At 42.4% G+C, this 15,015-nt stretch overlaps 1 protein-coding gene across 4 annotated transcripts; it reads left to right on the plus strand.

Moving 5' to 3' along the window:
- Nucleotides 1-2,962: 2,962 nt before the first annotated feature.
- LOC134552310 (serpin B12-like) lies at nt 2,963-13,188 on the plus strand. 4 transcript variants are annotated; one of them, XM_063400876.1, is made up of 8 exons: nt 2,963-3,221; nt 8,229-8,409; nt 9,776-9,889; nt 10,263-10,394; nt 11,257-11,374; nt 11,921-12,063; nt 12,263-12,433; nt 12,557-13,188. In XM_063400876.1, the coding sequence occupies exons 2-8, from the start codon at nt 8,242-8,244 to the stop codon at nt 12,959-12,961; spliced, it is 1,251 nt and encodes a 416-aa protein (XP_063256946.1). In that variant the 5' UTR covers nt 2,963-3,221; nt 8,229-8,241; the 3' UTR covers nt 12,962-13,188. The 4 variants fall into 4 exon arrangements, with proteins under 4 accessions (XP_063256946.1, XP_063256956.1, XP_063256966.1 ...); XM_063400886.1 differs by having other exon boundaries at nt 8,232-8,409; XM_063400896.1 differs by having other exon boundaries at nt 8,296-8,409.
- The last annotated feature ends 1,827 nt before the right edge of the window (nt 13,189-15,015 follow it).

The following is a 15,015-nucleotide window of genomic DNA, read 5'->3' on the forward strand; positions in this document are numbered from 1 at the left end:
TTAGAGATGGGAGTTCTGTTTTGATTCTTGAGAAGCCTTTAGTCACAATAATTCAGTAGTCTCCTCTGAGGACCTTTAATAGTTTCTAATGCATTTTAATGCCAGAGGGTTAATTGGGGCTTTGGCTCATATTTTTGAGGGTTTAAGGAGACTAACTTGGATTAAAAACAATGGGAAGTGAGATCCTGCAGATCTCTGGGGGTTTTTGCTGATATGCATTGGATGTTTTGACACAAAGATAGTGGTCAGAAAAATAAAAAATACAACAATTAATGTGACCCTGTCTGAGAAGGACTTAGATGCAAAGATCTTTACTGGCTCAGCTTCAGTGATACCTGAATGATTGAGAATGATTGATACACCCCATGATTGTCTCATCTGCTCAGGGGGGTCAGATGTATCCAGGGCTGTTGTCACTGTGGCTTACACTGGTTCTGCTGTAGGAGGTGGGTCAGGACATTGTGCATGGGGTTGATTACTAAGCAGCTGCACAGGCAGTCCGTGCATAGAGAACAGGGACTGGTTGCCTCTGTCTGTGCAGTTTGTGTTTGGGCACTGACTCTTTGTCAGGTGGTTCCACTTGTCCAGCAGGACATTCCACACTTACTGCTACAGCTCTGCTGACCTGCTAGACTGATGAAAACCTCTGGCAGATTGTCTCAACCCATTTTTCCTTCCTGGATGAGATTTCCTAAAGGAGAAAAACTCAGACATCACTTTCTCAACTTTTTCAGGTTCTGAAAACATTCCAGTTCAGGAGCCAGTCTTCATTCAATGGAGGCTGTAGTCTGTTTAAATGCTGATCAGAGCATTTGGCATATCCCGACAAATTTATGACAGCATTCTTCTTGTGATAGCTTGGCCAGGAAGGGTTATGCCATGAAAGCAGAAACACTGCTTCAGGGTGGGGCCCATCTTTCTCCACCTCCTGACTCATTCCAAGGTATCCCAGCCTGTGCAAGGCAAGCAGATGTTAGAGATACAAAGCTGTCTTGGCCCCCATAAAGAAAACCCTCTTGCTGATCATTTATGAACAGGGTGGCTTGCCCATGAAAACCTCAGGTTCATTTTTCATTTCTGCCTCTTTGCCAGTCCCAGTGAGAAGCTTTTCCACCTGGCAGCATGTGAGGGAGAAGTATCCACAAGGCTGTTGCTGCTGTGAGAAACCATGTTGCAGAGTACTGTTTTCATCCTCCCCATTGCTGGCCTCTGGGCCTTGGGCAAGAAATTGCACGGGAGGACATGGGAAAACGCGTGTGGGAGTTTGTGTGTAGGAACCCTTGCGTGCTGGGAGGTGTTGGTTACAATGCAGAGAGTGAGCATAGCTGAGGGCTTGCTCAGGTTGACAAGGTGCTCCACCTCACCTTTCAACAGGGCATTACTATCCAGCGAGGGATGATGCCCCGATGGAAAACAGCAAGCTGTGGCTGGCTTTGGCAGGCAGCTGCAAACTGCAGGGTTGTGTGCCTGCCCACCTCATCGCTTGCTCACCTGCACTGCCTGCTCCTTATCCTCAGCATTTGGTTAGGAGGCGACACATCTTAACGTCTTGTGGTAGCAAAAGAGGTTTGTGGGGAAGGTCTGAAACTTGAAAAATGCAGCTTAGTGCAAATTGGCCCCACTGGAAAGACAGTACATTTTTGTGAGTATACTATCCTAAGGGACTAGAAAAGACAGAATTTGCACCTACGTTGACATTTCCTGAGGCAAAGCAGTTAAGTGGATGTCAGGGAAGCTCTGAGGGAATATATGACAGAGCAAGCAAAATAAATCAGCGGAGGAATGATGTCAATATAGGAGGAGGAGAGAAAGCACAGAAATTAGAAGAAGTCCTGCAAGATACTCAAAAATATTTAGGTTGTCACTGAAAAGAAGCTTGGACTAGAAAAGCATCAGAAGACACTTGGTAAGGCAATGTTCTTAAATAAATAAATTTAAAAATAGAGAAAGAAAGAACTGAGAAGGAAGACTAAGGAGCACTACAGAAATGTGCAGGAAGAAAAACCAGAAACCAGAAAGTGAATGGCAAATGGAAGAAAGAAAGCAAGGAAAAGAACAGAGGTAATGAGAATGGTCATTTTAGGTATCTTGTATTGCCTATGGATTCCTGTTTTCGGATGGGTACTGGAGCACTGGGGCTTGGCCAGCTGGGCTGAGACCTTGGCATAGGAGTGGGGAACAGCAAAGGTGGATGGTGCTGTGCCTAAAGAAGAGGGTGGTCCAGCTTCCACACTAGAAGGAAAGTGTGGGTAGGGAAAGATGGTGCCAGAGGCCTTCTTTCTCTTTCCTGCTTACCACTTTTGATCACATAAGTATCCTATGAATCCAAAGCCAGTTTTATGCTTTGTAGGAAGAAAGAAGAGGTGAGAAAGAGAAGACATAAAATTTTTGGTGTTGCAAAGCCACATACAACCCTAGTTTAGCTCTGATCTCTGAGTCCAGCTGCCATAACCCAGTGTTGCAGCTGAGTTCAGTGGTACTGATTAGAGATCAAACACTGTGCTAGTGCAGCTCTGTGCTTCCCATCTCTTTACTTCCTTTTCATTTTATGTTGAGACTTAACCTCAGTGATCAACCAATCCTGGCTTTCTTTTACTCTTAACTCCAGCGATTTAATACCCCCTGGCTGGGGATTCCTGTTACAGTTCGAGGAAATATTTCTTCCCTTCTTTAATTAAGCTCCTTCCATGCACATAAAGCCAACTCCTTACCTGAGAGGGAGAGATGGCTGCAGGCAACATAAAGCTCATGCATTTCCCATTCATTTGCTCTATATCTGCAAGCAAGCTCAGCTCCAAATGATCTTGGCATGAACTCTGCACACACCTTTGTCCAGGCCAGACCCCGTCAAAATTTGAAAGGGACAAAGCACACCAGTGCAGTTATTGGTCTTCTTAGGGTTAATGACCAGTTTTCCAGCTGAGAGTGACTTGGCATTGCAATCAGGAGATGTTGCCAGCAGATATTGCCTGCCAGACTTGTTGGGCAGCTTGAGAGAAATGCTAATAGCATATTGCTAGATATAGGTTTCCCATTCTTCTGTGGGGAAACTTCATGGTGATGGCATTTGTTTTAAACAGCAAGATGCTGCTATCAGCAATCATTGGTTAGAGGCTGAACTTTCCCACAAGAGAGTGGGAGATTTTTTAATACAGTATTCACAGGAACGTGCTCCAGAACTCAGCTGTTGTCGTCTTCATTTAACCTCTTCAGGCAAGAAGGTAAAAATTCTATGTTGTTTTGTTGTTTTCTTTTTTCCAAAATAACTGTGATTTTTTTTCCTGATCCAAAGTACTCTACAGGCTGGTAAAGTAAACATCATTTTTACATGTTGGGCAGAGAGAGAGATGCCTTTACAGGCTGCAGGCAGTAAAACACACTGCTAAAATTCAGGTGGCTGAAGAGCTCACACAAGGAGAACTGGTCTTCAGTGGGACAAGAATGAGGATTGTAGAGACACATCTAAAGATTCTTGCCTAAGTTTCACAGGCTTCTGAATCTGAAATTTCCCCCAAACCTCTCTGTCCACCCAGTAAAGTCTAATTGCCACAAGACTGATGAGCACAGTGGCTTGTACAAGAAAGTAGATACTTTTCTGCCTGTATCTCCAGAAGGGCTGAAGGACAGGCTCTTTTAGAGCACCTCTACTCACTCTGGTAGAAACAGGACTCACGTAAAGTGATGGTGCTGATGACCTGGGCAACCTGAGCCACAGGATGAGAGATACAGCTTAATTTGCCTTCTTTACTCACATTTCCATGACACAGGAAAAAGCCTTGAAATTTTCACTAGATGAGAGAGAGGGCTTGCAGTTCTTTGTGTTCTAAGGCATTCCCCTATTACATTGATCCCCACTACCAGGGAAGTTGTTTATGTTCTTAAACAATGACACTATAAAAGAGAAAGGGTGGAGTGGTATTCAGATTTTGTTTTGTTAATGGGGGTGCTAGTCTTTGCCATTAAAATATGAGCTCCTGGGTTTGGCAATGCTGTTTAGAAGATTGCAGAGAAGCCTGTGCAGCTGCACACAGGCACAGCAAATAACTTGTCACTGTGCAGCCTGTAACAGGTCAATGCACATCCATGTCTGTTTATGCAGAATTTACTGGCCTAGAAAGAGGAATAGAAGATACCATAGGGGCTGATGCTAACAAGAGCAGAGAGAAAAAGGCTTTCTGGCATAAAAGTAGCATCCTGAGAGGCTAGGTTGTGTGGAAAATTAACTTGGCACCATTTTGCTTGAAAAGCTGCTTTGTGCTGAAATGTATTGGTTTTTAATTTAAAGCATGTGTTGTGGCACTTAGGGATGATCAGAAATGTTATGTTGTAGGAAATGTAATTTTTCTTATGTGCTGTTTGTCCCTTTCACTCCATATCAGTACAGAAACACTTGGAAACATATTTTTGTATGAATGGTCATGAAAAATAAGAAAGTAGCTTCTACCAACTTTCATGTGAGGAGTCATGTAAGCACTATCTGTCATGTTGTCTTTTTCTAGGATAGACCATGTAATTTCTGCCAATTCTATTTTCTTCTGTGCATGAGAAATGAATGTATATTAAGGCACCTTAATGGGATGCAGATTGAATAAGTAAAACATGCAATGGGAATTATCATGTGGCATCAGGCAAAACAGGTTCCTTCTTACTTAACTTGAATGAAATACAGAATTACCTTAACAGCAAGGCTACAGATCTCTTACCTTCTCCACCCTATTTACTGCCTCCTCCTGTTGACTGAATAACATAATCTAATACAACCATTAATTATGACAGCTTTCAGCACAAGTTTCTTTATTCTTTGATAGTTTTTGTTTTGATTTCATCTAACCTTAGCCAAAACCAAACTAATAAGAGAGAACAGATCATGAATAGTTATAGAAAAGGAGTGTTCATCATTTCACAGAGCCATGGAGGAAGTTTGTAATTTTTACGAGGTCTGTGGTATGCAGTGGTTCCTTCTGAAGGAAGCTGTTTTCCTGGGTAGCTTCTTGCTCACTTCATACTGCAGTGCCAGTAATTTCATTTGCTAGACTATGTTAAAAGCTGTTGAATCATCATGGAAAGGATCTCCTGTCGTCAGGGGCTCTGCACTACTAATAATGCTCAGTGCAGGTGCTTTGGCTAGTGTGGAACAGCAGCTAGGAACTTCCTGGAGCACTTCTTTTGATCCTGTATCGTCTCTCCTTACCACTCCAAGATCATTTAAAAGTGACATTACTATTTGCTGTCCACCATGCAGACGTTCCCCAAATGCTGTGGTCCTTGCAGTAGCTCCAAAAGTCTGATTGAATCATTACACAGATTACACAGAAGACTTTGTGGTGTGGAATCATTCATACTCTTGTTCCCATCCCATTTTAGACTGAGAAAGTTCACTAAATCCTTTCATTGTGCACTAAGAAACTTCCTCCACTAGCCCATACCTGCCCTCCCCTCCTCTGGATTTCTAGGGCAGCTCTCTAAGTAGTTGCCACTCACAAAACCATGGAGCTGGCTGTAGCATTTGCACCTGGATGTCTCCCTGGTGACAGCCTGCTGCTTTTGCTAAAGGAGTGGCCACAACGGTGTGCCAGACACTCACTTTAAAACCTGTTCCCAGATCTTGGGCTCTCCCTCCCTTCCTGGCACTCAGCCCTTTCCCTGCAGGGTGGGGTGGGGCTGCCTTCTTCCTAGTGAGTAAGATTATGAACTCTTTATTTTTCTCCTTGACTTGTTCTGAAGCTGGGACACACCTGCAAAGTGCCTCATGCCCTGCATTCACTGTGTCTGATTTCACGGCTCCATTTCAGATCTTTCAAGAGATGTGGAAGTATAGCACTACAAACTTCAGCACTGAAATACACTGGGTTTTCTTTTCAGAATGTTGTGGATAATAGGATAAGAAGGTGGAAGAAAAGATAGATTATTTAGTAAAATGTCTTATGGTAAGATAACTGTATTATTAAATGGACAATTAAAACTGTAGTATATAAAAGACAGTAAGAGCAGAGCTGAAACAGCTGTGTTCAGAATTAGTGAGATAAAACTCATCTTTAATTTGTCTGTGCAAAGAAACCTTTAGATATTTCTCATCTGTTTTGTCCTTTTGCATTGGGTCTTTATGTGAAGTACTTCTGGACTCAGGGTGAAACAGAAGTCTCAGTATGAAACATCTATGAACTTTTCTTTCAGTATCACAGGTCCTTTCCACAGAGCACCACTAAGGATCAAGCATTGATTCCTGTGGTGCTTTTCAAATTAGTCAAATGGTAAGAAATGTCTGCATTTGCCGCATTGAAGGTATATATGTACCTCCATATATTCAGAAACTTTACTTTTTCATCTCTCCCAAGCCTCTGTAGCAGTTTGTTTTAGGCTCACTCTGTTACCCTGTGGGCTGAGTTCATTCCCATTTTCTGGCACTTGCTGCAGGTGAAGATGGTTTCACAGACAAATGCTGCATCTTGGCTGAGCCATATCAACTCCCAGTGTCCTGTAACTTCTGGCACCTGAGTCCCAGCTTTCCATGTAAAGTCATGCCTGGCTCATGGCTGAGCTGGAGATAGTGTGCATGTTGCATCCTGAGAACAGCGCAAGGCCTTTCGAGTAGCTCTTTGCATAAAGAAATCTCTGTGAAGGTCAGGCTCTCTGTGAAGGGAGGGAGCTGTGGCAGAAGAACTGCGAGGCTGGCAGGAGACTTTAGGCTGGAATGGGTTGCAGGTCCCCAGCACCAGGCAATCCCTTCCCCAGAGGGCTCAAGACAAGTCTCAAAGTGGCACCAACAGCCCAGGACAGGCTGCACAAGTGCCCTGCTGATAAAAGATCCTGAAGTTCAGCTTTGCACCAGCCTTGTCCCACCTTTAACCTCTGGTGACACAGACTGGAGCTCCTCACATGACCTCCCCTTGCAGGCTGCAGCTTCAGGGCAGACAGGGCTGAGGAAGAGTGCCTGCTGTGCTGTGGCTATACATGGGCACTGGGGAGAAACCCCTGGCTGTGCACTCACTCCTTTTTCCAAAAGAGAGGAACTGTGGCAGCTTTCTCTGGACCTGACCCGTGTTGGTCCCAGTGCAGGCTGAAAGGTAGAGACAGCCAGATCTGTGCCGCGGGAGACATGAAGGACTTGTCTCCATAGAGTGGCTGTGTATTTTCCCCTAAATAAAGAATAATTCTGGAATACAGACCAGTACTATTTGTGCAAAATGTTTGTTTGATACTGAAAGTGGGTTTTTTTTTTGGTTGGTTGGGGTTTTTTTGGTATAATGATTCCAGAAAATTTTGTGTGATCCCACTGGTATCTACACAACACCTTTTTGTTCTCCGAAGATTCAGGAAAGGAGTTACTAATTGCCCGTTTTTCAGATGGCCTCTTCCGTGCAAGGACCAACTTGGTCCTAACTTGTTCTTAATGGAGTGAACTGAATGTAAATGACCCATGGGAGAGGTATCAGACTGTAATATTTCTAGTACAAAAGTAGAGAGTGACACATATCTTGTCATATCACTGAGCAGGAACTTAGAGATTTCTTTTCAGGGCTCTTAGGCTATTACTTTGTTTGAAATTTTCAATTGTGCATCCTGCCTTAATCTCTAATTCCTGGAAAATTTATGAGAAGTTAAAAGTGTATTTCAAACTGTTAGTGTTTCCATATGGAGTTCAGTCTCCATAGCTGTTAATGACCCTTTTTCATATATGAAGACATTTAATTAATAGTGATTTTATTTTTAGAAACCTGTTGTTTGAAACCCCCTCGCCACAGCTCTGGTTACCACAGATGGTTATGTGCAGGCTTAGTTTCTATAACCAAGTCTCTATCACTAATGTGTGTTGTTGGGAGGAAGGAGTTGATGCAAGTGTCAAAGATGCAAGAGTTGATGGATCAAACCAGTTCAGAGAAGGAAAATGTTAATCCATACCTGTCTAATTTCAATACCATAAATTGAAATAAGACATGGGATGAATTAAGACGAAATAAGGTTGGGATAAGGCAGAAAAAGCATCCTTTCTGAGGAATGTACATATATTATGAGCATGGGTCCCTTTTGTAGACCCTTTGTGTCTTTGGTCCTGCTGTGCATCATAGACTGATCTGTGCAAGGCTGATTTAAACTTTCAGGATTTAGAAAATATCTATTATGTTCAACAACCAGCTATGGGGCTATCTCTGGATAGACAGATGCTTCATTCTGCGGTCTAGCTAGGTCAGCTGCACTAAATTTCCTAATTCTTTTGTGCTCCCACTCAGCAGCCACTTCATTATGGACTCCATTTCTAGACCAATTACTGAGTTTTGCCTTGATCTCTACAAAAAGCTCAACAGAAGTGCAGAGGACACAAATATTGTCTTCTCTCCAATGAGCATCTCTGCTGCCCTGGCCCTGATCCATCTTGGTGCAAAAAACAACACTGCTGCTCAGATAGAAAAAGTGAGTATGCATGAACCATGGTGAGATGCTTCCACATTGCTTATTGTGTTCCCTTAATGGAAATGCTGGGCATCCCAGCGTGGCACACGTGCAAGTGTCTCACAGGAAACCTGCACAAGGGCAGGCACAGGGGCTGCCTTCACAGTTGTGCTTGGAGTGCTGTGATCCCTGCCATCTGCTGGTGTGAGTCTCATCATACCCCCTGCAAGAGCACAGAGCAAGGGCTGACTGAGGGGAGCTGATACAGCACAGTGGAGAGCTCTGGCTTTCCCCAAGGCTGCTGGCAGAATGTCAGGCTTTATTTCAGAATTATGGGCAGGCATTTCCTCTTGTGGTTGCTATGAGAATCCTGAGAGTGGGTGTCTGGGTGGGCAGTGGGGAGAGCTGCAGACACCTGAAGGGGTTGCACCTGGGTGGCTGGAAGCATCAGCCCACTAGTCTCTTATGACATTCAAGAGTCAAAATATCTTACCCACACAGAGGTGGGCAAGCAGGAGGTAAAGAAGGCCACCTCTCCAGTCACTGTGCCTTTACTTCCTGCAGTGCAAGTTCTGCTTTCTTCAAACTTTCTTCTCTTTTCTTATTCTTTCTCCTCTCTACTGTAAGGGGTAAAAGACCAATAAACCTATGGCAGAGCTGTGGCTGCCAGGTGCCCACCCAGACACTCTTTCAGTCTGTTGTCTTTGCACAGAGACCACCCCTGCAGTCCCCTGGCTACCATAACCCTGCCACATCAACCCTTTAGACAGGGACTCCTGCCTATTTTAGGAAAGCAAGGGGAGTTGTTCAATATCAGTATCCCCTATAAAACGAGAGTAAGTCTATGTATGATGCAACATTATTATAATAGAAAAGCCAGTGAAAACTTTTCAGTGATGTATTGGCACAGTAGAAGCAAGGACTGGTTTCCATGAAGAGCACTGTGGTTTTGATCTGTTTCTTAAGATGTTGATAATGTTAAGAATTATTGCAAGAAGCCATTTTTGATGCTTTTAAAAAAAATTAATTTTTGTCTCTTTTCTTGGGACAACTTTTTGTTTTGAAATTTAAGATAACTGTAGTAATAACAACACAAGTCAAACATAGCAATGAAAACACAAATCAAATATAAATATTTGGAGGTAGCAAAGAGTAACATTTTGAGGCATTAAGTGCAAGTTCTTTTTGGTTTGTTAACATTGAAAAGTGAGTCTGAACACGAATGTATGAACAAGTTCAAGTCTGTCATTTCAGCTGATGAGTGAAGCTGATAAAACATCTTTCATGAATCTACACCACTTATCCAGTACAGCACAGCAAAGCTTTTAAGCAAGGAACATGGTTTTATCCCAGTTACAATTGACATAACTTGAATCTTCACCCGCAGGTGCTCCATGTCAGGAAAGCTGCAGGAAGAACGAGTCTTGGACATGATCACGAGAGTGCAGCCCCAGAAATGGAGCCAGCAGCAAGCCTGGAGAGTCAGCCTTCCTTCTCAGAGGTGTGTCCTTGGGTGGGGAGCCCTGCCCTCACTGCGCGGTAGGTTAGTGCGGGTAAAGCACCAGGGTTTGCCACTGGAGGGAGTCAAGATCACATGCTCAGAGTCTGCCTAATCCTCTAGGAAATGACTGATACAAGGTTTTATTTTATTAAGGGCCAGGAAGTCAATTCCAAAGCCTTCAGTGAGCTCATCTGAAGGCAGATCAGGCTAAAAAGCTTGGACAAGCTGGATTTTTCAATCAGTTCAATCAGTACTGATTTTTAAATCAGTAAAACAGGAGCTAGCCTTATAGTGTTATCTAATGAAGATGCAAATTAGCAACCAAAGCTGTACAGAGGAATCATTTTAATTGTTGTGTTTGTGCTCCTCCCAGTGCAACAAGGAGGGAGACCTTAACCATAAAGTCTTCCAGGAGCTGCTTTTACAACTACAAAACCTTGGTGAAAAATATGTTTTAACCTTGGCCAACAATCTCTTTATACAACAAGGATTTGAACTCCACCAGGTAAGTCACCTGCTAACTGCTGTGGCCATGACAAGCTTCCCTGTAACTGTGAGCCTCACTGTTGCCCCTCTTGTGAGTGTTTTGGAGCACATGATGTGCTACATGGAAGCTCTTGAGGCTGATGGGAAAGAGACAAGACTGTCAACTTTCCATGCTTTTATTAAAAAAAACCCCAAACCACCACAAGCAAACCACCCTGTGGATATCAAAGGCTATAGAGCAAAAATAAAGCAGGGATCTGTTCACTTTCGGCATATGTGTGTACTCAGCCAGAGAAGAACCTACAGCCAAAAATGGCCTGTTCAAGCTGTCTGTAAACGACCTACTTCAGGTCTTGCAAGTGGGACAGCTGGGGCAGTGTGAGCTTGGAGAGGGTTTATCTCCAGGAAGGTTGTACAGGTTCATGCACAGGATTGCCCTGCTGAACTTGCTCCTTTCCTACAGAATAGTTGAGTGGTCTTGAGACTACTTGGTATGGTTAACTTGCTAGTCACATCTTTGCTTTCCTGTCAATTATTTCTGTCAAATATTTTGATACTTAAGCATCAAACAACTCATCTTGGATTTTTTTCTGTTTCTTTATTTTTTTTATCTGAACTTCAGAGTTCTCCATGACAAGACTCTTTCTTCTGGTTTTCTTTTTACTTATTTACATTTTTGACCTATGCATTAGATTATCTCTTCTTCAGAGATCCTCTGAATAAACTTGAGATACTTGACATTTCCAAAATGAAATTTTGCCTTTATGGATTCAACAGGTCCCTCACCATTTCTAAAATACTATAGAGTGATTGATTTCTTTCAAAAGGCAGTAAGTGCTTAATAGATTTGACCAATTCATGATCTTTATTTTGCTTTACAGCAATTTCTGATGTGTAGCAAAGAACTGTATGGAGCAATGCTGCAAACAGTGGACTTTCATGGTGCTGTTGAAGCTGCCAGAAGAAAAATTAATGCTTGGGTTGAAAGTGAGACACAAGGTAAAACAAAGCCAAACCATAGCCATTCTATCACTGCCTTCTTACATGGGTTCAGCAAACGAAATTCCAGGGTAGGAAAAGCAAAGACCTGTTCACATTTCTGTGTGTTCACTTTTATGCTGTTTAAGGGTAGTTTCTGTTCCCATCAGCTCTTAAAATATTAGAGTAAGTTACCAGCTAAATTATTTATGAGTTAAATATATGTTTGCTGTAGAATATTTTTATTCCCACCCTTATGCCTGCCTGATAATTGCAGTAACACCTGCAAGTCTTGGCCAGACAAACAGCTCCTGCAAACAGCCATAAATGCAGATTCAGAACACCAGGGGATAATTTGGAGACCCTCAGATCCCTGATCCTCCCTGGCTGGTAACAGGGCAGCGTAATCTACCATTTGTTTACGAATATTGTTTTTGTCCTTCAAATAAACTGAGAACTGTGTTTCTAAGTTTTTCCAAAACTAAGTTGACACACCAGTTATAGAGCCTCAGTCCAGAGTCTTACTGACAGCTAACAAATACTTCTGTGTTTCAAAATTCCCTTTAGGTAAAATCAAGGAACTCTTTGCACCTGGTGTGATTGATGGACACGCACTGCTGGTGCTTGTGAATGTAATCTACTTCAAAGCATCCTGGGAACGCAAATTTGAGGAAGAAAAAACAGTTCAGAGGGATTTTAAACTGAATCAGGTACATCTACATTCTGTAAAACTTAACATTATTCACCTTAAACACTGTAAGCATTACAGCAGGCATAACAGTGTCCAGGGCTGAGCTGCCCTGTGAGCAAGCTGTGGGTGTGTTGGGAACTTAGCTTGCCTCCCTGTTGAGTAGAGGTGTTGGTAAGAGCTGTATTACCTAACTGACTGTGTAATTTTCTTTTCAACAGAACAGAAGGAAACCTGTGCAGATGATGTATCAGAAAGGCAAATTTAACCTGGGCTACATTGAGGAGGTGGGTGCTCAGATCCTTGAACTCCCTTATGCTCAGAAGTCACTGAGCATGATCGTCCTGCTGCCAGGTGATGCGGCTGATGGATCTGTCAGTGGGCTGGAGCAGGTAAGGCAGTACCTGTCACAGACTAGGGCTGGAAGCCAGTTGTCTGAATTTACACTGGGTAAAGATCTCAGGTGTTCAAAGCTTCCCACCTATTTTAATCTTCTTTTTCCCCCCATCTTATAGATTGAAAGCACAATCACCTATGAAAATTTAATGCTGTGGGCCTCCTCAGAGAACATGTTTGAGACAACAGTGGAGGTTTACCTGCCCCGATTCAAGCTGGAGGGCACCTTTAACCTCAACGAGGTTTTACAAGAGATGGGGATGACTGACATCTTCACTGAATCAAAAGTTGACCTTTCTGCAATGACGTTTGCAAAATCTCTGGTGCTGTCAAACGTTGTCCACAAGGCGTACGTGGAAGTCAATGAGGAAGGCACCGTGGCGGCGGCTGGCACCGGAGCTTCCATTGTGAGGAGGTCTCTGCCTCTCACAGAGGTGTTCATGGCTGATCATGCTTTCTTATTCTTTATTAGACACAACCCTACCAATACTATCATTTTCCTTGGCAAACTCTGTTCACCTTAAAATCAGGATTACTTTCTAACACTGTGAGGAACACCTAGATGAAAAGCAGAAATTGTAATTTTCTCCCAAATGCTTTCTTAATCCTTTGACAATTAGTTTGTACTTCAAAATAATCACTGCAGGCAGTTTTGTTTAGAACCTATAATTTGAATGCTCTACCACTAGACTCCTTGAATTGTAACTATTGATCTGAATCCAGAATACAAGTAAAGTTTACCTTAAACTCACTGGATATGAATAACATTTTGTTTCCTTGATGTGCACATGTGCTCATCATGGTGTCAATAGGGACAGAGGTGGGAAGGGACCTCTGGAGCTCATCGGGTCCACCTGGTCTGCATGAGCAGGGCCATCTACAGCTGGTTGCCCAAGACCAAGTCCAGATGACTTTCAGCTGTCTCCAAAGATGGAGACTCCACCACATGTCTAGACAACCTCTCCTAAATCTGTGTTAAGTTCTCAAATAACTCCAAAGAGAATTTTGTATGCATGGTGTCTGCAGGAGAAGGATACAAAACCATGTATTCCTAAAGATGGTTAATTATTTATATAGTATAGGAGGCTGTCTTTTATGTGGGGATAAATCAAATTATTTATCTCAAGGTTTCAAAGAATAGGAAGAAAATGGTCTAAAGTATCCCACTGAAGTTACTGATGTGGAACACTGTAGCACTGAACTACCAAGAAAAGTATTTTCCTTTTCCCATGTTGCTGTGTGGTGAATTAAAAAGTTCTAATATGCAAATCTGAGAGACAGAGCTCTCTCCATGCTTTGAAAAATTAGGAAAAGTTTTTTAAAGTGCAGTATAAGTCATGGAGATCACAGTTAAACATTACCTGGGAATGTTTGTGGGGAAAAAAAGCCAAAACTTCTTTCCACTGATAATTTGCTGGTTTAACATAAGTGATGTCTTCCTCAGAGGGATGAGGTTTAACAAATTAACATTTGTAATTTGCTTTTTTATAATATATATATGATGAGAATCATTGAATAACATGTTTAATTCACAGAATTATACGTGGCTTCAGAAAGGAGAAGTAAACTAAATAATGCTGTGTCTCTCCTAAATAGAGCACAGGCTGGCTTTAGACTTGTACATCCAAAAAGCCATCTGAAAGGAAAATTCCCTCATCCAGAATTTGTAGGCATTTTGTTTTCTCCTTTTGTAAATTTTCCAGCAGCTAGCATTTTCCTTTGCTTGCTCTGAACTATCTTGATGTGAGCAATAGATCCTTTGCTCAAGTTGAAATTCAGGAGCAAGGTAGGATGAAGTGTATATTCCTGGAGAAAATCTAGTGAATAGATTCAATGCCTTGTGAAAACTGCTTGAATAGGGCTCCTGAAAAATGCCATTACAATGACTACTCTTTTTTTTCCTCCTGTTTTTTTAATCCAAAATACTACTTAACTTCTGTAGTGGAGAAAATCATGTGGCTCGGGAGGTGAAAAGTCTGTATCCCATATCCTTGCTGGAATTCAAGCCTGCAGCTCTCAAGAGAATGCACCAAGTGCTCTCAGGCACTGAGCTTTAGCACAGGCTGCAGGGCAAAACTGCCCACCTTTCTTTTGAAGCCCTGACATGAGGGAGTGCAGCTTAAAGGCACAAGAAGAGAATTCCAGGACCAATAACTTTGCAGTTCAATAACTGCATTATAGATGGGTTCTGGTTTCCAGGGTCTGGTGCTGTTCCTGTTTTAGTCCAGTAACACAGGAAAAAGTAATCTGTATGTGGGTGTCTATCCTAACTAGAATGTTATGAAGAATTTTTATCTATATTTTTCTTCTAGAATGAATTTTTCTTCACTTTCTTAATATCTGTCTAGAAAAGAACATGGTGAATGAAGTAGGTCAGCTGTGAGCTTCATCTCAGCTCTTCAGAGAGTGCTGCTGTGCAGCTTTTTGATCTGAATCCTCGGGCATGAAATTAGATATTCTTAGTTATGGGATGGTTAGTTACAGCTTTTGTGTAAGAGCACTGCCACCTACACATCTCCAAGATTATTTCACAATACTCCCTCACTTGAGTGCTACAGTTTGGAAACAGAGACCAGCT

The sequence above is a fragment of the Prinia subflava genome, chromosome 1 (genome assembly GCF_021018805.1).
Source record: "Prinia subflava isolate CZ2003 ecotype Zambia chromosome 1, Cam_Psub_1.2, whole genome shotgun sequence".
Lineage (NCBI taxonomy): Eukaryota > Metazoa > Chordata > Aves > Passeriformes > Cisticolidae > Prinia > Prinia subflava.

Excerpts from the sequence above, each read along its gene's own strand:
- LOC134552310 (XM_063400876.1), top strand. The coding sequence starts at position 8,242 with ATGGACTCCATTTCTAGACCAATTACTGAGTTTTGCCTTGATCTCTAC. Across the intron at positions 9,890-10,262 it reads GTCAGCCTTCCTTCTCAGAG|TGCAACAAGGAGGGAGACCT; the intron begins GTGTGTCCTTGG and ends TGCTCCTCCCAG. Across the intron at positions 12,434-12,556 it reads CTGTCAGTGGGCTGGAGCAG|ATTGAAAGCACAATCACCTA; the intron begins GTAAGGCAGTAC and ends CCCATCTTATAG.